Source organism: Symphalangus syndactylus, chromosome 14, assembly GCF_028878055.3.
Source record: "Symphalangus syndactylus isolate Jambi chromosome 14, NHGRI_mSymSyn1-v2.1_pri, whole genome shotgun sequence".
NCBI lineage: Eukaryota > Metazoa > Chordata > Mammalia > Primates > Hylobatidae > Symphalangus > Symphalangus syndactylus.
In genome coordinates this window covers 46,455,388-46,477,243 of record NC_072436.2, presented here as the reverse complement: position 1 = coordinate 46,477,243, position 21,856 = coordinate 46,455,388, and the positions used below count along the sequence as shown (strand labels likewise).

Here is a 21,856-nt window from a genome sequence, read left to right as displayed (position 1 = left end):
TGAGGCTGCAGTGAGCCCTGATTGTGCCACTGCACTCCAGCCTGGGTGATGGAGTGAGACCCTGTCTCAAAAAATGTACGTGTGTGTGTGTGTGTGTGTGTGTAGTTCAACAACACAAACAAACAACCAAAGGATTCTCATTGCTGTATATTTACTTATGGTACTAAAAATATATGCTCCATCAACTTCCAAAAAGAATCTGATTCCAATCTAAGATGAGCTGAAAAAGTAAACTATGGAAAAATCACATCTGGAGTTGCTTTACAATTTGCTTCAAATATTAATATAATTTCATATGTCTTTGGTCTACTACTATTAACCCACATGAGGTACTAGAAGAATATGCAGAAGCTACTTTGCCTAAGCAGTGACTGAGAAGGAGGGCAGGAGCTCTAAGCATGAGGAACAGCAGGCAGTGCTAGTGTCCGGGCCTCGCAGACCAGAGTCAGGGAGCGTCCTGGGGGAGAGTGCCCAGTGTTCAAGAACCTGGGTTTCAAGTCCACCTTCATTGCTTATAACCCGCGTGACCTTGAGCAAGTAGGTTAACTTCCCCAGCCTCTAACTCCTCACCTATAAATGGAAAAGATCGACAATAGCATTGGCATTGCCTGGGCAGCGATCCCTCAGCACCCTCTCGAAGTCTGCAAGGGTGCCACGCTCCTGGTCCTCCTCCCTAGCAGGAAACTGGAGTAAGTTGATCAGTGAGAGGTCAGGCTTCTTCCCTCCAAAGGCACACTCTCAAGATACTGAGGCATCTGCTTGAATCCTTCTCTTTTCCTTAACCTTTTGGAAAGTCATGCTGACTCTACGGATCCCACCATCCCTTGTCACTACCATGAGGTGGCAGTGTGTTTTCTGGCTCCTGAAAAAACTAACACTGATTCCATAGCATATCTGAGTGGCTGATGGAAATTGCTGAAAAGGCGAATACCCACATGGAAGGCTGTGACATCTCAGGCACTAGCACAGTCACCCCAGGGTCTCTGTGGGAGTTCATCCACACTTTTGTCATTTCAAATCCTTAACAAAAATCATAGAGCAAAAAAACTTATTCTGTAAATGGGGCTGAGGGATCACCCAACCCCTCTCATTTTTAAAGATAAGAAAACTGAGGCCTAGAATGGTTGGGCTATGTATTAGCTGCCCAGAATGGAGAAGCTGCTGGCTCCAACTAAGCCAGGCACTATGCATTAACTGCCCATGATACATAAGGCCATCTACTAACTCATGCACATAAGGAAGGCAGAGTTTTTTGTTTTTTTGAGACAGGGTCTAGCTCTGTCTCCAGGCTGGAATGCAATGGTGCAATCACTGCTCACTGAAGCTTCAACCTCCTGGGCTCAAGCAATCTTCCTGCTTCAGCCTTCTGAGTAGCTGGGACCACAGGTGTGTACCGCCACACCCAGCTAATTTCTTCTTAATTTTTAGTAGAGACAAGATCTTACTATGTTGCCCAAGCTGGCCTCAAACTCCTGGGCTCAAGCAATATGCCCACCTCAGCTTCCCAAAATGCTGGGATTACAGGCATGAAACCCCATGTTCAGCCAAGGAAGGCAGAGTTTAAAACCATACCATATATCAACAAGATCAAGAAGCCTCCCTTTGAATCTGTTTATCTAGCTATCTATTCAGTTCAGTTGTCAGTAACTAAAATGCACTGTAAATTTTGCCAGTAAACATGTGACATCTCCCACAAGTGAATACGAGGCTGACTACAAAGGAAATTGAAAAATAACTTCATGGCCGGGTGCGGTGGCTCACCCCTGTAATCCCAGCACTTTGGGAGGCCTAGGAGAGCAGATCACCTGAGGTCAGGAGTTCTAGACCAGCCTGGCCAACACGGCAAAACCCCGTCTCTACTAAAAATACAAAAATTAGCTGGGCATGGTGGTGCGCACCTGTAGTCCCAGCTACCTGGGAGGCTGAGGCAGGAGAACTGCTTGAACCCAGGAGGTGGAGGTTGCAGTGAGCCGAGGTCACACCACTTTACTCCAGCCTGGGTGACAGACCGAGACTCCATCTCAAAAAAAAAAATAGTCATAAAAAAAAAAAGAAAAGTAACTTCATTTACTCACAAAGCCCATTACTAGTTCCAAACTATACTCCAAATTATTAAAGAATGGGAGTGAGAACAAATGCCCTCCAAGACCCCTTCAAGGGGTCTGCAGATGGTGGTGACAGAGAGGGCATCTGAGGAGCACACGCATCTGCGTCACTATGATTTCATGGTAGTCACCTATAGGTCCTTGGGAACACAAACATCACACCTGGCTAAGTCACTTCACGAAGATCTCCCCAGCAAAGGGCCTCAGTAGGGGTGCAGGGCAGGAAGCCCTGATCATATCGGGAGGGAAACACTCACTTTTTGTGCTTCTCTAGCCAGGCAGCACTGTCCGTCAGAAGACAGAAGTTCTCAGTGACCAGGAGGTCCAGCAGGCTGTCATGGTCGGCCTCTGCATACAGTTTGAGCAAGGCTGTGTCGATGTCCTCCTTGTAGCCATTTGCTACCTCTGTGCTGCGGACCTCGTTCAGGTAGCTCATGAGGAAGCGTTTGCACTTGGCCATCTTCTCCTGGTCCCCCTGGGTCAGCTGGTTCAGGTCTGCGTACTCATGAAGAGGAGGGTGGGACCGGGTGAAGGAGGAGGAGGTGGGCAACAGGAAGGGGTAGAGAGAGATCAGCTCCCGGACATCAAGCTGGCCGCTTCTGCAATTACAGTGTCAAACTAAATGAAGCAAAAAGAGAGAAGAGTACACATAGGCACACAAAACAGCACTGAAGGGGAGTGCACGGTGGCACATGTTCACAGGGGGCTGGGGATCTGGGGACAGGGTAATCATGTTGGAACGACCGTTCTAATCTGCAAGTGCAGCAAAGCACCATCCAACTGGGTGCTGCCACCTGGCTCCAAAAAAGAACAGAAGGGACGAAGGCAAAAGACACATACACAACTGGTATGAGACTGGAACATCAAAATGCCTGTGATGAAGAGAATACCCAGCTGAGCCTGGAAACTAAGGCAGAAAAAGCAACACCCAGGGTAACACGCCATCAGTGTCTGCGCAAAGGCAGCATCACAGCTCTGCTGAAACCAGCATTTTCCTGGCACTAAATTACAAACAGATTTGTTGAATGGTCCTTGAAGAAGGGACTTTATAAAAACATTAACTTACAACTTCCTCACCAACATCTCACAACAGAAGACACAGAAGTATTCATGTGGCCATTCCTGTGGGGACTCTCGTAGAATTTCAGAGCCTAACATTGGGATGCAACAAACAGTTCCTTTCCCATCTCCTCTCTGGAACCTGCTTGTCCAGGCTACAATCAGAGCAGGAGCTATGGATCTTAAACCTGGCCCAGTGTCAGACCCAGCCATGGAAAACCTCCTGAGGGAACAGAAGCGGGGCCACCCCACCCCAGACACACAGAATGGCGGGGAAGGACCCAGGATCCACGCTGCCTGTGATGTCCAGAGCATCCTCCTTCACCCAAGTTCTGATCAGTTGTCCTCCTCTACTGGCTTTCACCTCTGGCTGCCCTTCCTTCCACTTCACTCAGCCTCTCCTGACCTCCCATGATTTGTACAACCCACAGGATAAATTTCAAACCTTTTAGTATGGCATTCAAGGCCCTTCCCAAACTGATCTCAAGCTACCCTACAACTTCAGCCTCAAGCATTCCTCCCACACCCCAACACTTCTACTAGACCTACTTATGTTGCCAGTTTGTACATTTCATGACTCTCAGCCTTTGCTGTTGTTGTTTCCTTGCCTAAAGCAGTGGTTCTTGGTGAAAAGCAATTTTGCTCCCTGGGGAACATGTGGCAATGCCTGGAGACAATGGGGGGAGCCGCCCCACTAGGGCGGGGGTGTGCTATGGCATCTAGTAGGTAGAGGCCAGGGCTGCTGCCATTAAACACCCTGTAATGCACAAGACAGTAACCCCCTGCCCAAAGAATTATCTGGCTCAAAATGTCTACAGTGCCACAGCTGAGAATCCCTGACCTAAAGTACAATTCTTGATTTGAGAAATTTCCGCTCATTGTTTAAGATCCAGGACGAATCCAGTGAAGATTCCTCCACTGGCTGATGTGAGCCCATGCAACGCTCCCACAGCAGAGCGGCACCTGTGCTGCAGGAAAGGCACACATCCAGTTTCCAAGCTAGAATGGGCACGCCAGAGAAGCAGGCACTGGGTTACCCTTCCATCCACTGCTCAGATGCTCAGGCCACGTTTGCTGAATGAAAGAAGAGCTGAACCTAGCTGACAGAACGACAGGCTGCAGGTTGTCTAAAGGAAGAGACACAGAGCCCGTGTCCCCAGGTTATGTATGATCAATTTTCTCTTAAGTATCAACCATAACTAGCTGGTAACTGTGGCCTCTGGCACGGCACTGAGAAGGAGTCAGAGGACGGGTCCAGTTCAATGAGGAAAAGAAAATCACAATTTATTAGCAACATTTGCTGTGAGCACAGAAAAGGAAGTGGAATCATCTTTGTCTTAGAAGTATCTTCAAATATCAATTCTCAGGCTGGGCGTAGTGGCTCATGGCTGTGATCTCAGCACTTTGGGAGGCTGAGGCAAGAGGATGACATGAGGCCAGGAGTTTGAGACCAGCCTGGGCAACACAATAAGAACCCATCTCTACAAAAAATAAAAAATTAGCAAGGTCCCGTGGTGGTATACACCTGAAGTCCTAGCTACTCAGGGGTCTGAGGCAGGAAGATCATTGAGCCCAGGAGGTCGAGGCTGCGGTGAGCTATGATTGCACCACTGCACTCCAGCCTGGGAGACAGAATGAGATGCTGCTTCAAAAAAAAAAAAAAAAAAAAAAAAAATCTGTTCTCTCAGTCACACTTTGGACCAAAGACGAGCAGCAATTTAAAGTTAAGCCATTAAGAGAGTGAGGTGCGGAAGTACAGGAATGTCATCCTAATAACAGGCCCCACATCTATTCTCTTACAAAATCTGAGGACTCTTTTAGGAATCCATTTGTGGACAATCACTTAATGTTTCAGATTAACCCATGAGAGAAGGAAGACACCTTGGGATACACCCATGACCCTGGTGAGGAGGTCTTCAACACTGTAGGGCTAACACAAGATATGGCAGAAAAGAGCCTAGGTCCAAAGGGGCAAAAAATTGACTTAAACCCCGAAGCCACGGGTCTTTCCAAGAACAGAGAACAGCATGGAAGAGTTGTATAAGAAAAAATTATATGGGGCATCGTTATTCAAGGAATGATTCCTTCTTTACTTAGAAATCCATTCTCTAACTGTAATCATTTTCAGTAATGCCATTCCTCAAATATCCAGCATAGAGTGAAAGATTAGAGCCACCGTGGATGTAAGGACGTGGCTGGTCATGGGCAGACCTCCTACAGAACAGGCAAGGGAGGCATTCTGCTCAAGTCACTACTTAGATGAAAATATCTATTCAGGGGCTTCCTATACATGTTATTTCTTAGATAGCTGTAAACTGTGCAGAATCTATTCTGGACAGACATTTTGAGAACTTACTCTAAAGGCAGTGCCTGAGTATGATATTTCAAGACTCTCATAGCAGGTCTAACTTAATCTTCTGCAAAGAGTGCTGAGCAAGGCCTGGGATGGCTAACTCCTGCCTCACTGAGCACTCAGCTGTGGGGCAAGGGCAGCCGGAGGTGGCGTGACAGTGAGGCATGCCTGTAAGGCAGGCGTGGTGGGCAGGGGAAAGGGGAGAACACACTCGACAGCCCACAAGCACATCCGACAAGCACAGGAGTAATCACAGTGCCAGAAGGGACCTCCTTAAGAGAAACTCAACTTTCTGAGAGCTGACCAGGAATAGAACATTTAGAAGGTCTTCAGAGGATGACAGAAAGTTTCATAGGTCTTCCCAGAAGCACTGTTTTTTTTCCCCCTGTACTAAGCTCATAGCTTCTTGTAAAATCGCTGGAGAGAAGCAAGAATGAACCACAGCACTTTCCTAGGGGTCCTTTGCGTGCTATCAGATTCACTCTTTAGAATTTTCTCCTGGCAAAACAATCTTGATGCCTCCACGGGACTAGCGTCTGTGCCCTTCCTCTGCTCCCACTCTAAGACATAGGCCAGTGAAATTAAGGCTCCAGGTGAGGGGTGACGCTGAGGAACCAGCATTGGCGGGGTCTGCTGTCACGAGCAACCCCCACCGTATCCGCCTGAAGCACAATCTAACCACGCAACGCATCCCACTGCGACGTCACACTGGAAATGCAGGTTCTGGCCACAGAGGGACACTGTGGTGGCAGTCTTGCTACCAGCACCTCAAATTACCTGAAGAGCTCTTTAGCTTCCAGGAACTGAAGTTGTGCAAACTGTATAAATCCCGCCTGCTGCAGAATCCTTCTGTACATTACCTGCAAGGAAAGACAGGTGTAATCTCTTAGCGAATCTTGAAACCATCACAGCAGGGTTAAATTCATCTAACCCTAGATAAATGTTCATTATAACACAGAAATGTAAAATTACGAGCTGAGGAAAAAACAAGGTGTATATGAAATTATATGTATCTGTCTCTTTATGGTTTTATTTTTGTAATTCCCCAATCCTTCCCAAATGCACTTGTTGATCTCCAATACTCCTCCTCATTAACTCACAGGGCTTCAACGAGTCCCTGTACTTGTGATTGCTGAGATGGATATCAACAACCCTGGTGTTTCTGGCAGTCCAGGAACTGCCTGGCCTTCTTCCACTCTTCTGGAATTGAACTCACAGTACCACCTTTCACAGCATCCCTCAGAGCACAGGGCCGACTCATTTCATAACGGAACAGACAAACACCCAGGCTTTCTTATTAAGAAATGCAGAAATGCTGCATGTTCCATCTCCTGCTGGTGATGTCCAACCCACACGAATACACCAACATCCGACACGCCTACAATAAAGGGGCCAGTTTATCTTGTTTACTCCACTATGACCCACATTTCCATGACCGCTTTGTTCTTGTTACATCCAGCAATAGCAAAATGCACATTAGGAACCTGCTGTGTGGTGTCTCTGATCCCACGCCCCACTCCGTCACCATCCAGCATGGCTGGTGTCCGAGTCCTGCCATTGTCTATATGAAATGGCTCCTGGACGTGTTTCTTCACTGTTCCTATAGATGCCAACACCATAGCCCAGGCTCTAACTGCCTCATGAGTAAAGACTGTGTTTTAATTAATCTCTCTGACTTTGACACCTCCTCCTTCTAACTCATCCTTCCATTTGACAGCCACATATTTTGTGAAGGCACGGCAAATATATCACTCACCTAGCGTCTCCCACTACTAGCCATGTGTCTGCCATTCAGTCGGTGCTTACTGATCAACTCTCTGATCCATTTGTATGAAACTCACTCCCACTGTCACTCACTATCCCCATCTTACAGGTACAAAAACTCTGCCCAGAGATGTTACGTTTTTATTTATTTATTTATTTAATTATTATACTTTAGGTTTTAGGGTACATTTGCACAATGTGCAGGTTTGTTACATATGTATCCATGTGCCATGTTGTTTTGCTGCACCCGTTAACTCGTCATTTAGCATTAGGTATATCTCCTAATGCTGTCCCTCCCCCCTCCCCCCACCCAACAACAGTCCCCGGAGTGTGATGTTCCCCTTCCTGTGTCCATGAGTTCTCATTGTTCAATTCCCACCTATGAGTGAGAACATGCAGTGTTTGGTTTTTTGTCCTTGCAATAGTTTACTGAGAATGATGGTTTCCAGTTTCATCCATGTCCCTACAAAGGACATGAACCCAACATTTTTTATGGCTGCATAGTATTCCATGGTGTATATGTGCCACATTTTCTTAATCCAGTCTATCGTTGTTGGATATTTGGGTTGGTTCCAACTCTTTGCTATTGTGAATAGCGCCGCAATAAACATACGTGTGCATGTGTCTTTATAGCGGTGTGATTTATAGTCCTTTGGGTATATACCCAGTAATGGGATGGCTGGGTCAAATGGTATTTCTAGTTCTAGATCCCTGAGGAATCGCCACACTGACTTCCACAATGGTTGAACTAGTTTACAGTCCCACCAACGGCGTAAAAGTGTTCCTATTTCTCCACATCCTCTCCAGCACCTGTTGTTTCCTGACTTTTTAATGATGGCCATTCTAACTGGTGTGAGATGGTATCTCACTGTGGTTTTGATTTGCATTTCTCTGATGGCCAGTGATGATGAGCATTTCTTCATGTGTTTTTTGGCTGCATAAATGTCTTCTTTTGAGAAGTGTTTGTTCATGTCCTTTGCCCACTTTTTGATGGGGTTGTTTGTTTTTTTCTTGTAAATTTGTTTGAGTTCATTGTAGATTCTGGATATTAGCCCTTTGTCAGATGAGTAGGTTGCAAAAATTTTCTCCCATTCTGTAGGTTGCCTGTTCACTCTGATGGTAGTTTCTTTTGCTGTGCAGAAGCTCTTTAGTTTAATTAGATCCCATTTGTCAATTTTGGCTTTTGTTGCCATTGCTTTTGGTGTTTTAGACATGAAGTCCTTGCCCACGCCTATGTCCAGAATGGTATTGCCTAGGTTTTCTTGTAGGATTTTAATGGTTTTAGGTCTAACATTTAAGTCTTTAATCCATCTCGAATAAAATTTTGTATAAGGTATAAGGAAAGGATCCAGTTTCAGCTTTCTACATATGGCTAGCCAGTTTTCCCAGAACGATTTATTAAATAGGGAATCCTTTCCCCATTTCTTGTTTTTGTCAGGTTTGTCAAAGATCAGATAGTTGTAGATATGCGGCATTATTTCTGAGGGCTCTGTTCTGTTCCATTGATTTATGTCTCTATTGTGGTACCAGTACCATGCTGTTTTGGTTACTGTAGCCTTGTAGTATAGTTTGAAGTCAGGTAGTGTGATGCCTCCAGCTTTGTTCTTTTGGCTTAGGATTGACTTGGCAATGCGGGCTCTTTTTTGGTTCCATATGAACTTTAAAGTAGTTTTTTCCAATTCTGTGAAGAAAGTCATTGGTAGCTTGATGGGGATGGCATTGAATCTATAAATTACCTTGGGCAGTATGGCCATTTTCATGATATTGATTCTTCCAACCCATGAGCATGGAATGTTCTTCCATTTGTTTGTATCCTCTTTTATTTCATTGAGCAGTGGTTTGTAGTTCTCCTTGAAGAGGTCCTTCACATCCCTTGTAACTTGGATCCCTAGGTATTTTATTCTCTTTGAAGCAATTGTGAATGGGAGTTCACTCATGATTTGGCTCTCTGTTTGTCCGTGATTGGTGTACAAGAATGCTTGTGATTTTTGTACATTGATTTTGTATTCTGAGACTTTGCTGAAGTTGCTAATCAGCTTAAGGAGATTTTGGGCTGAGACAATGGGGTTTTCTAGATATACAATCATGTCATCTGCAAACAGGGACAATTTGACTTCCTCTTTTCCTAATTGAATATCCTTTATTTCCTTCTCCTGCCTGATTGCTCTGGCCAGAACTTCCAGCACTATGTTGAATAGGAGTGGTGAGAGAGGGCATCCCTGTCTTGTGCCAGTTTTCAAAGGGAATGCTTCCAGTTTTTGCCCATTCAGTCTGATATTGGCTGTGGGCTTGTCATAGATAGCTCTTACTATTTTGAGATACATCCCATCAATACCTAATTTATTGAGAGTTTTTAGCATGAAGAGTTGTTGAATTTTGTCAAAGGCCTTTTCTGCATCTATTGAGATAATCATGTGGTTTTTGTCTTTGGTTCTGTTTATATGCTGGATTACATTTATTGATTTGCGTATGTTGAACCAGCCTTGCATCCCAGGGATGAAGCCCACTTGATCATGGTGGATAAGCTTTTTGATGTGCTGCTGGATTCGGTTTGCCAGTATTTTATTGAGGATTTTTGCATCAATGTTCATCAAGGATATTGGTCTGAAATTCTCTTTTTTGGTTATGTCTCTGCCAGGCTTTGGTATCAGGACGATGCTGGCTTCATAAAATGTGTTAGGGAGGATTCCCTCTTTTTCTATCAATTGGAATAGTTTCAGAAGGAATGGTACCAGTTCCTCCTTGTACCTCCGGTAGAATTTGGCTGTGAATCCATCAGGTCCTGGACTCTTTTTGGTTGGTAAGCTATCGATTATTGCCACAATTTCAGAGCCTGTTATTGGTCTATTCAGAGATTCAACTTCTTCCTGGTTTAGTCTTGGGAGGGTGTATTTGTCGAGGAGGAATTTATCCATTTCTTCTAGATTTTCTAGTTTATTTGCATAGAGGTGTTTGTAGTATTCTCTGATGGTAGATTGTATTTCTGTGGGATCGGTGGTGATATCCCCTTTTTCATTTTTTATTGCATCTATTTGATTCTTCTCTCTTTTCTTCTTTATTAGTCTTGCTAGCGGTCTATCAATTTTGTTGATCTTTTCAAAAAACCAGCTCCTGGATTCATTAATTTTTTGAAGGGTTTTTTGTGTCTCTATTTCCTTCAGTTCTGCTCTGATTTTAGTTATTTCTAGCCTTCTGCTAGCTTTTGAATGTGTTTGCTCTTGCTTTTCTAGTTCTTTTAATTGTGATGTTAGGGTGTCAATTTTGGATCTTTCCTGCTTTCTCTTGTGGGCATTTAGTGCTATAAATTTCCCTCTACACACTGCTTTGAATGTGTCCCAGAGATTCTGGTATGTTGTGTCTTTGTTCTCGTTGGTTTCAAAGAACATCTTTATTTCTGCCTTCATTTCATTATGTACCCAATAGTCATTCAGGAGCAGGTTGTTCAGTTTCCATATAGTTGAGCAGTTTTGAGTGAGTTTCTTAATCCTGAGTTCTAGTTTGATTGCACTGTGGTCTGAGAGACAGTTTGTTATAATTTCTGTTCTTTTACATTTGCTGAGGAGAGCTTTACTTCCAACTATGTGGTCAATTTTGGAATAGGTGTGGTGTGGTGCTGAAAAAAATGTATATTCTGTTGATTTGGGGTGGAGAGTTCTGTAGATGTCTATTAGGTCCACTTTGTGCAGAGCTGAGTTCAATTCCTGGATATCCTTGTTAACTTTCTGTCTCGTTGATCTGTCTAATGTTGACAGTGGGGTGTTAAAATCTCCCATTATTATTGTGTGGGAGTTTAAGTCCCTTTGTAGGTCACTCAGGACTTGCTTTATGAATCTGGGTGCTCCTGTATTGGGTGCATATATATTTAGGATAGTTAGCTCTACTTGTTGAATTGATCCCTTTACCATTATGTAATGGCCTTCTTTGTCTCTTTTGATTTTTGTTGGTTTAAAGTCTATTTTATGAGAGACTAGGATTGCAACCCCTGCCTTTTTTTGTTTTCCATTTGCTTGACAGATCTTCCTCCATCCCTTTATTTTGAGTCTATGTGTGTCTCTGCACGTGAGATGGGTTTCCTGAATACAGCACACTGATGGGTCCTGACTCCTTATCTAGTTTGCCAGTCTGTGTCTTTTAATTGGAGCATTTGGCCATTCACATTTAAAGTTAATATTGTTATGTGTGAATCTGATCCTGTCATTATGATGTTAGTTGGTTATTTTGCTCGTTAGTTGATGCAGTTTCTTCCTAGCCTCAATGGTCTTTACAATTTGGCATGTTTTTGCAGTGGCTGGTACCGGTTGTTCCTTTCCATGTTTAGTGCTTCCTTCAGGAGCTCTTTTAGGGCAGGCCTGGTGGTGACAAAATCACGCAGCGTTTGCTTGTCTGTAAAGTATTTTATTTCTCCTTCACTTATGAAGCTTAGTTTGGCTGGATATGAAATTCTGGGTTGAAAATTCTTTTCTTCAAGAATGTTGAATATCGGCCCCCACTCTCTTCTGGCTTGTAGAGTTTCTGCTGAGAGATCAGCTGTTAGTCTGATGGGCTTCCCTTTGTGGGTAACCCGACCTTTCTCTCTGGCTGCCCTTAACATTTTTTCCTTCATTTCAACTTTGGTGAATCTGACAATTATGTGTCTTGGAGTTGCTCTTCTCGAGGAGTATCTTTTTGGCGTTCTCTGTATTTCCTGAATCTGAATGTTGGCCTGCCTTGCTAGATTGGGGAAGTTCTCCTGGATAATATCTTGCAGAGTGTTTTCCAACTTGGTTCCATTCTCCCCGTCATTTTCAGGTACACCAGTCAGACTTAGGTTTGGTCTTTTCACATAGTCCCAAATTTCTTGGAGGCTTTGTTCATTTCTTTTTATTCTTTTTTCTCTAAACTTCCCTTCTCGCTTCATTTCATTCATTTCATCTTCCATCAGTGATACCCTTTCTTCCTGTTGATCGCATCTGCTACCGAGACTTCTGCAATCTTTGCATAGTTCTCGAAACTTGGCTTTCAGCTCCATCAGCTCCTTTAAGCCCTTCTCTCCATTGGTTATTCTAGTTACCCATTCTTCTAATTTTTTTTCAAAGTTTTTAACTTCTTTGCTATTGTTTTGAATTTCCTCCCGTAGCTCGGAGTAGTTTGATCGTCTGAAGCCTTCTTCTCTCAACTCGTCAAAGTCATCCTCTGTCCAGCTTTGTTCCGTTGCTGGTGAGGAACTGCGTTCCTTTGGAGGAGGAGAGGTGCTCTGCTTTTTAGAGTTTCCAGTTTCTCTGCTCTGTTTTTTCCCCATCTTTGTGGTTTTATCTACTTTTGGTCTTTGATGATGGTGATGTACAGATGGGTTTTTGGTGTGGATGTCCTTTCTGTTTGTTAGTTTTCCTTCTACCAGACAGGACCCTCAGCTGCAGGTCTGTTGGAGTTTACTAGAGGTCCACTCCAGACCCTGTTTGGCTGGGTGTCAGCAGTGGTGGCTGCAGAACAGCGGATTTTCGTGAGACCACAAATTCAGCTGTCTGATAGTTCCTCTGGAAGTTTTGTCTCAGAGGAGTACCCAGCCGAGTGAGGTGTCAGTCTGTCCCTACTGGGGGGGTGCCTCCCAGTTAGGCTGCTCGGGGGTGAGGGACCCACTTTAGGAGGCAGTCTGTCCGTTCTCAGATCTCCAGCTGCGTGCTGGGAGAACCACTACTCTCTTCAAAGCTGTCAGTCAGACAGGGACACATAAGTCTGCAGAGGTTCCTGCTGAGTTTTGGTCTGTCTGTGCCCTGCCCCCAGAGGTGGAGCCTACAGAGGCAGGCAGGGCTCCTTGAGCTGTGGTGAGCTCCACCCAGTTCGAGCTTCCTGGCTGCTTTGTTTACCTAAGCAAGCCTGGGCAATGGTGGGCGCCCCTCCCCCAGCCTCGCTGCCGCCTTGCAGTTTGATCTCAGACTGCTGTGCTAGCAATCAGCGAGACTCCATGGGCATAGGACTCTCTGAGCCAGGTGCAGGACACAATCTCCTAGTGTGCCGTTTTCCAGGCCCATTGGAAAAGCGCAGTATTAGGGTGGGACTGACCCAATTTTCCAGGTGCCGTCTGTTACCCCTTTCTTTGACTAGGAAAGGGAACTCCCTGACCCCTTGCGCTTCCCGAGTGAGGCAATGCCTCGCCCTGCTTCAGCTTGTGCACAGTGCGCTTCACCGACTGTCCTGCACCCACTGTTTGGCACTCCCTCGTGAGATGAAACCGATACCTCAAACAGAAATGCAGAAATCACCCGTCTTCTGTGTCGCTCAGGCTGGGAGCTGTAGACCGGAGCTGTTCCTATTCGGCCATCTTGGCTCCACCCCCCGAGATGTTAGGTTTTTAGCCCCAACTTACTAAAGGAAGAATTGGTTGGACCATGATTTAAAACCAGGCCTTTCTGATTCTAGAGGCCAGATCTTTCCACTCACTGATTCTTCCAGGTACACAGCAGGCAGTTGGTGTGTTACCCACTGAAGGTACAACGGAAGTGGAGCCTCGGTGCTGAAATGCTATCAACCCTCTTCTCTCAAATTACCTTTCAAAGGGCTTTCACTCCGCACCATAAGACAGGGTGGAAGAAAAAAAAAGCTTTCACTACACAGTAGTTTTAAAGGACTCTCAGAAGCATAGCAACCATTCCTCACCTACTTCCAGTAGAAATCCCTTTAGAGATGTCAGAAAAAGCAGGCTGCTTAAACCTTTCAGTTTTCTCTTTACCATCAGTCTTTATTTTTCTTCCCTGAAACCAGCCATTTCTGACCTAAAGACAACCAATTATGCCACCCAACAATAAGCAAAAGGGAGTGAGGCAACGTTCTGTTGCCTGGGAATGCCAGTAACATTTCTGAAAGCAGAAATACTAGAGGCCAGCCACTTAGCAAAAGGGATGCAAAGGACCCATCAGCTGCAGTAGAAGAATTCTCAATCACACCCAGGCTTGTTGAGGAGAAATCAGCTGAACGGCAATTTATTCCTTATGGTGGTAGGATTCAAATGTCATCCACTCTTCCTCTATCTGCAGGGAAATGGAAATTCCTCCTGTGGACATTCTGAATCTCCAAGAATAAGGGGTTATTTTCTATAATCTAGTCTGGGAATGTTACATGCACACTTGGAAGGGGAATGCAAAGAGGTTCTTCATCCTGGACGTAAGCATCATGGATGCTGAAGCCCGGGATGATACAGAGAACACCGTCGGATTCCACCTAAAAATGCCTGATCAGAAACTTTACCAAGCACGGCCAATTCTTGGTTCTCTGAAGGTGATGGTTTCATTTCCAAACTGTCTACTACGATCGATGCCTCCTCCTGCCCTCTGCTCAGATGATCCTGAGCTATATAAAACCTGGAGCCAGGTAGGCTGTCAGGGAAAAGACGAAAAGGATGAGTACATACGAAGGACAGAGAACAAGAAAGTCCATTTATCTCCAGAGCTAATTCATCAGTGGAAGCTCCAAGTTTCTTTTTTCCGTTACCAGCTCATCCTTCATTATAAGGCAGTGGTGCAAATTCCCAGGTGAAGAGAGTAAGTCAGCAAACTAGCCCTCTAAGGAGCCACTCTATGTCTACTCTGTACAGAGGCTGCAGGCCAAACACCTGGCTTTAGGCCAGGCTTAAGAGGCTGCATGGATTCTGGAAGCAAGTTGAAACTGAAGTCAAAATCCTTATTATCAGTATTATATTTCTGGACTGAGATTTCTAACATTTGTGATTGGGGAATTGGAAGAAGATTCTAATCTAAAGATTTCTAAACCTGTTTCCAAGGTTGCATTGTCCAAGTTAAATATCACACAAGCGCTTCTGGAGAGAACACTTCTTCTAAGCACTTAATTCAAAGGGCAGCTTCTCTCATGGCTCCTTACTATGCACTACCTAACAAAATATACAACCTTTCTAACGAATGGAATGTTACTCAGTCTTAAAAAGGAAGGGAATTCCAACACAGGCTGCAACACAGATGAACCTTAAGGACAACGTGCTCAGTGAAGTCAGCCAGTCACAAGACAAATACTGTATGATTACCCGGATGTGAGGTCCCTGGTACAGTCAGATTTATATATAGAGAAAGCAGAACGGGGGCTGCCAAGGGCTGGTGGGGGTGTAGGGTGGGGAAGTGGGGAGTTAGTGTTCAGTAGTACAGCGTTTCTGCCTGAGAAGATGAAAGGTCTGGAGACGGAGTGTGGTGACGACTGCACAGCATGGTGAATACACTCAATGCCACAGAACTACACACTTAAAAATAGTTAAAATGGTAAAATTTATGTATGTATATTTCACCACATTTAAAAAAAAATAACTTCTCCAGGTAGATTTGTTTCCTTTACTGAATTTTGGTAGTAGCTGAAGGCTTCTCATGTCTGTGGTAATCTGTGGTGGAGGCCGAGGTGAAACGCTCTAAAATCAGAATATGTAGGTCTGAGTGCAGGCTCTGCCCGTCATTATCTGTGTGGCCCTGGGTGGGTTATTCTGTCCCTCCACGCTGCATCTTCATCTTTATACAGGGAACAGAACCGTGCAACCTCAGAGCTGGGGTGAGGATTAAGAGAGTGCAGTTGGGCGTGGCCGTCACAACAGTGCCTGGCATGCAGTAAGCACACAATAAATGTTGTCTCTCTCTTCAGGCTGAGCCTGTAATTAGCACTCCTAACTAATCCCAGGCTTTAACTTTTTCCATCACCTTCCAGGTCTGTCTGCTTGATTCTATCACATCTCTGTGAATAATGGAGGGAGGTGGATAAATCCTTTTTTAATGAAAGAAAGACTTGAAGAAAATCAGATTTTAAAAAGAAACTTCCTACAAGCAGCTGGAACAACCACACGATGGCAGCACCAACACCTTCATGTGACAAAAGCCAGTTCCTCAAACATGGCGCCTCAGGTGGCTACACCAACTCCTAGGCCAAATGTGATACAAAAACGCATCAAGTGGTGAGGCGTGGATAAGGAATATAATGGAGTCATTTACTGCAACTCAGAAAAATATTTTCTTTCAAGTCTGTAAAAGCTGGGTAGGTCAAATGTGGGCTCAGACTAGAATATTTTTCATAGCTATAGTAAGAATTTTTTGAGAAAGATGACAACCACAACCAAATGAGTCTGCAAATACCACAGCAGGACACACACCTTGTAAACCCTGGAGCTGAGGGGAGATGAACAGGCACACGGGGACGACACAGACCCCTGAGCCAGTGCTGAGGACAGCACGAGCAGGCTGCCTCTCCCCTTCCTGAGCTCTCAGCTCTCCAGGGCTCTCGGCTATGGCTGGTTCTGTAATTCAGGGATAGGATGGGGCTAAGAGGCAGTGGGTCACCCTGGCTAGATTATATGATCGACTGCAGACCTGGAGAAGGGAAACCGGCAAACACAGTTGTTGCCAGCCAGCTACCAAAGCGCAGAGGACAGTCTACTCCTGGAGTATGGCAGACCACTGAGATTCATGTTATAATGCCCCATAACATGGAGAATGTAACAGGAATATATGAGACATAAGTATCATTCTTGTAAGTACAGCCAAATTCTAAACAAAAATTGGCATGAGTGTTACCATTTTAACTATACTCATACCAACCCCTTTTTTTAACTTATTAAAAAACCATGTAAGTTATTGTCTAAACAGAAACATCTTTCCCAAAATATATTAGGTGGAACATGAGGACCATGGCATTCTCCTTGTTAAAAAGGCAATGTGTCCTGATTGAATAAATTTGTAAACAGGTGTGCATGTATATGTATCTATATATGTAAATGTTGTTACATAAAATATATAAACTGAAATGCACTTACTTGTGTAGACATAAAATATACAACTGTATCATGTATAAAATGATGCATATATCCCTTTGTGAGGGTGCACAGAAAGATAATAAAAATATAATAATATATGATATATACCCTCTTGGGGAATCACAATAAGTGTTAGAATATTAGAGGCTCTGAAAAAACCTTCAATTAAGAAACCCAATTAACTTAACCTTCCAAAATAGAATCTTCTTCCCACCCTGCACCTGTCACTGTCCCTGCACAAGTGTTCGGTGAAACAAACTGGGAAGCCTTGACTCAGAAGGAAGTCTGCAATGGACACATGCAAAGCACAAAAGGTGGTCAATTCCAAACATGGGAATGGGGAAGGGAGGCAGCGAGGTGGTGGCAAGAAAAGAGGGAGAGCACACATAAGCAAAATTTACAAAAAAAAAAAAAAAAAAAAAGGTCCAAACTCTCTTGGGAAGGATATACACAAAGAATTGCAACACTGGTGACTTAGAAAAATGATGTGCTAAGGAAGAAACGGAGATTTGCCATTTGATTTTTCTTTTAACCACATGCATGTATTTTTTTCTTCTGTACTTTTCAAAATTCAAAATTCCTAAGTAATATATTCAATATGGCTCAAATTTTGAGGCACTGAAAAGGGATACAGTGAGCCAGGAATCAGTGCTATTAATTTCTTGGGTAGCCTTCCAGAGATATGTTATGTATTGACGAGCAAATACTTTTATGCCATTTTAATAGTGGTAGCATGTTATGCAGGCTCACTTGCACTTTGTGTAACTTATCCTACCTTAATGCTGTGTGTTAAGCCCTAAAGGCCTTGACACTCTTCCTGGCTGCACAGCACTGCAGCACCCCTCTGGGCCACAATACATTTATTCATGCCCCAGCGGCAGCCTCTAGGTGTTGTGGTTGTTGCTTTTTAACTAACAATAATCGAGTGAAAAGTTTTCTACCTTTGTTATTTCGAATTTCAGTGATCAGATCTGTAAAATACACTTCTGAGTACAGAATTGTAAGTTTTAATGTTGACAGATATTCTTGAATTGCCCTCCCAAGAGGCTGTATCAATTTAAATTATTACAGGACACCTGAAAGCGCCCATTTCCCCACTTTCACCAATACAGTATTATCAAACTCTCCGATCTCTGATAATCTAATGAATGAAAAATATATTGGTGTATTCTTATTGTGCATACCTCTATATGAGAGACAAAGCATCTTTTCATACATTTATTCGGTAGGCAATTCTTTTGTTGTTGTTGTTGAGACAGTCTTGCTCTGTTGCCCAGGCTGGAGTGCAGTGGTGCAGTGGCACAATCTCAGCTCACTACAACCTCTGCCTCGCGGGTTCAAGTGCCACAGCCTCCTGCGTAGCTGGAATTACAGGTGCATGCCATCATGCTCGACTAATTTTTGTATTTTTAGTAGAGACGGGGTTTCACCATGCTGGTCAGGCTGGTCTGGAACTCATGACCTCAAGTGATCCTCCCGCCTCAGCCTCCCAAAGTGCTGGGATTACAGGCATGAGTCACTGCACCTGGCCAGCAATTTCATTTTCTATAAAATGTGTTCATATTCATTTTTCTATTGGGCTATTCATATTTCTTTCATATAGCCCAAGGAATTCTTCAGATATTAGAGAAATTAGCCCTCTTTCTGTGCTGCAAACTATAAATATTTTTCCTAATTTGCTATTTCTCTTCAATTTGTTTATAGGTTTTGCCATGCATGATGTGTATATGAGAGAGAGAGAGTGTATGTGTGTGTGTGTGTGAATTTAATTTTTTCTTTATGGATTCTGGGTTTTCAAATAAATTATTTTAAAATGTTCCAAAACCAGCTGGGCATGGTGGCTCACACCTGTAGTCCTAGCACTTTGGGAGGCCAGGATGGGCAGATCACCTGAGGTCAGGAGTTCGAGACCAGCCTGGCCAACATGGTGAAACCTCATCTCTACTGAAAATACAAAAAACTAGCCAGGTGTCATGGCACGTGCCTGTAATCCCAGCTACTCGGGAGGCTGAGGCAGGAGAATCCCTTGAATGTGGGAGGTGGAGGTTGCAGTGATTGCGAGATTGTGCCACTGCACTCCAGCCTGGGTGACAGAGCGAGACTCCATCTCAAATAAATAAATAAATAAATAAATAAATAAATAAATAAAATGTTCTAAAACCAAGGTATCTGGGAAGGTGGTGGCTGTTACGGACGGAATGCTTGTGTCTCCCTAAAATTCCTATGTTGAAACTATTCCCCCGAGGGTATTAGGAGGATAGTCTTGGGGAGGTAACTAGGATTACATGAGGTCATGAGAGTGGAGCCCTCATGAATGGGATCTGAGTAGTGCCCTTATACGAATCCTGAGAGAGCTTGCTTCTGTCTCTGCCATGTGAAGACAGAGAAGACAGCCATCTATGAATCAGGAAGCTGGCCAGCCCCAGACTCCAAACCTGCAGACACCTGGATCTTGGCCTCCAGAACTGAGAAATAAATGTTCATTGTTGAGGTCACCCAGTTTATAGTATTCTGTTCTAGCAATCTGAGATGACTAAGAAAGTAGGGGTGTAGTTTTTTAATCTCTCAGTCTCCTCTGAAAAGAGAGAGAATGATTGGTCCATAACAGCACTATTCACCACAGCCTAAGGTGGTAGCAACTTATTCGTCGACAGATGAATAAGTAAACAAAATGTGGTACGTACATACAATGGAATATTATTCGGCCTTAAAAAGGAAGAAGATTCTTCCATGCTGCAACATGGATGAACACTGAGGACATTATGCTAAGAGAAATAAGCCAGTCACAGAAGGACAAATATTGTGTGACTTCACTTCTGTGAGGTTCCTAGAGTAGTCAAATTCATAGAGACAGAAGTAGAAGTGGGGATTGCCTGGGCCGGGTGGGGAGGGAATGGGTGGGCATACAGTGGGAAGTGGGAGGTGATTTTGCAGGCTCCAATTTGCCATGTGTGCCAACATGGAGAAATTTGACATAAAAGAAATCTGTATGCTTTGAGCCTTTAAGCAAAAAGATCAAGTCACTACAAGGGAAAGAAATCCAGACTGTCATCAGATTTTTCACTGCAACTCTATCATGGTAGAACATATTCAAGTTCCTCACTGAAAGATGAATGGAGGATTTTGTATCCAGCTAAACTGTCCCTCAAGTATAAAGGCTGCAATGAACTGTCACTGTCATCAACAAGCACAAACTCAAGAGACAGTGTCCCCATATTCCCATCGTGAAACATCTACCAGAGGACTGCTTTAGAAAACCAAAATGACTGGAAAGACATCAACAGAAAATTCGATGGTGAGCATTCCACACATATTTGTCCACAGAACTAAGAAACCAAATAGCATGTGGAAGGCTTGATGCTCTGAAAAAGTACAGACAATATAACCATCAAAAATAGGGAAGAATGAGAGATTATACAAAAAAGACAAGATGCTTGCTGACTGCCTTCCGGGTATTAGCTGGGAATTGAGGGCTATTCCTCCAAAACAGATGCTGAGGAACACAGGGGAAGAGTGATGAAGATGTTGCTGGCTATTTCAAACACAGCTCCAAGTGGGGAAGCAACAGACAATAGAAACCCTCCCAAAAAAGAGAACAACATAAAGGAATTTTATAAGATGAATAATATCAAGGTAACCATTAGAACAAAAAATACAACACAAACATTCACATCAAAAGGCAGAGAAGAAGGGAAGAAGAGAGAGAGACACAGAGGGACAGTGGGAAGAAGGAAGGGAAAGAAAGAACAAGGGGGGTAGAAAGGTGGGAGGGGGAGAGGGAGAGGGAGAGGGAGGAAGGGAGGGAGAGAGAGAGAGAGAAAGAGAGAGAGAGAGAGAGAGAAAGAGTATATGCAAATAAAACAGACCACACAGTAAAAGGGGGGAGGCAGTGAACAGAGTGAAGGAGAGAAACTGAGTTTAGACTTCTTTGAATAGACTTTGTTTTACTGATTTGACTTTTGAGCTATGTAAATATTTTATAAAATTATAAAACAAATTAAATTTTAAAAAGCAATCCCCAAAAAATCAAAAGTCAAATGAAACAAATGAACCTAACTACATATGTAAGAGTTGGTGGCAGAACCACACAGAGGAGAACTATCCCACGTGACATTAAAACAGTAATTTGAGTGTACAGGCTAGTGAGATTTTCCCTAAGGACTAAAAAAAAAAAAGCAAAAACATTCACTGGACGAGTGTGGAAATATGAGCACTGACCAGATACCCAGCACACAAAGGAATCAGTGCTGATTTGGGGGAATGACGACAATGGTACTGTGGTTACATTTCAAAGGGGGCATCTGTGCTTTTAGAGACATGTATTGAAATGTTTTTAGATGAAATGGAAAAAAAAGTCTATCGGAGCTCAAGCTTAAATATAAACACCATCCATATTATGTGATAGAAATCAGGTAATATTTTGTGTGTGACACAAATCTTTGTCTATAAAGCAAGATATCCCTTTACTGTCTCTTATTTTAAATACAGCATTATAAACTGTAATATAATTTAAGGCTTGCTTTCTAAAGTTCTGAACAACCCTTTTGGATCTCCTGAAGAAACGATCCTTAATCCCAGCCCCACAGTCAAACTTCTTGACAAACCCCTTGCTAATTCAGAACTCAGAGAAGCGAAACCAGCCCTTGCTTTAAATGAAGGGAAAGGAGTGCAATGGTGAAGAAGTCTACTGAGCTCAAGTTTCTCATCCTCTCCCTTCCTGGTTTCTCTAAGCTTAGGGTCTAGCATGTGGTCACAAACACTCTAAGACTAAAAGAAGCAATGTAGTTAAACATATGAGCTGAA

General features: G+C 43.7%; 1 protein-coding gene across 4 annotated transcripts in view; it reads right to left on the bottom strand.

The window, feature by feature from the left end:
• The window catches only part of TGFBRAP1 (transforming growth factor beta receptor associated protein 1), a 71,977-nt gene that overhangs the window by 13,404 nt on the left and 36,717 nt on the right, over window positions 1-21,856 (bottom strand). For all 4 annotated transcript variants that reach the window (XM_055243969.2, XM_055243971.2, XM_063616673.1 and 1 more), the window contains exons 5-6: window positions 6,295-6,377; window positions 2,363-2,704 (exon numbers count right to left, since the gene is read on the bottom strand). In XM_055243969.2, coding sequence (XP_055099944.1) covers window positions 2,363-2,704; window positions 6,295-6,377 — 425 coding nt within the window. The remainder of the gene's footprint in view (window positions 1-2,362; window positions 2,705-6,294; window positions 6,378-21,856) is intronic.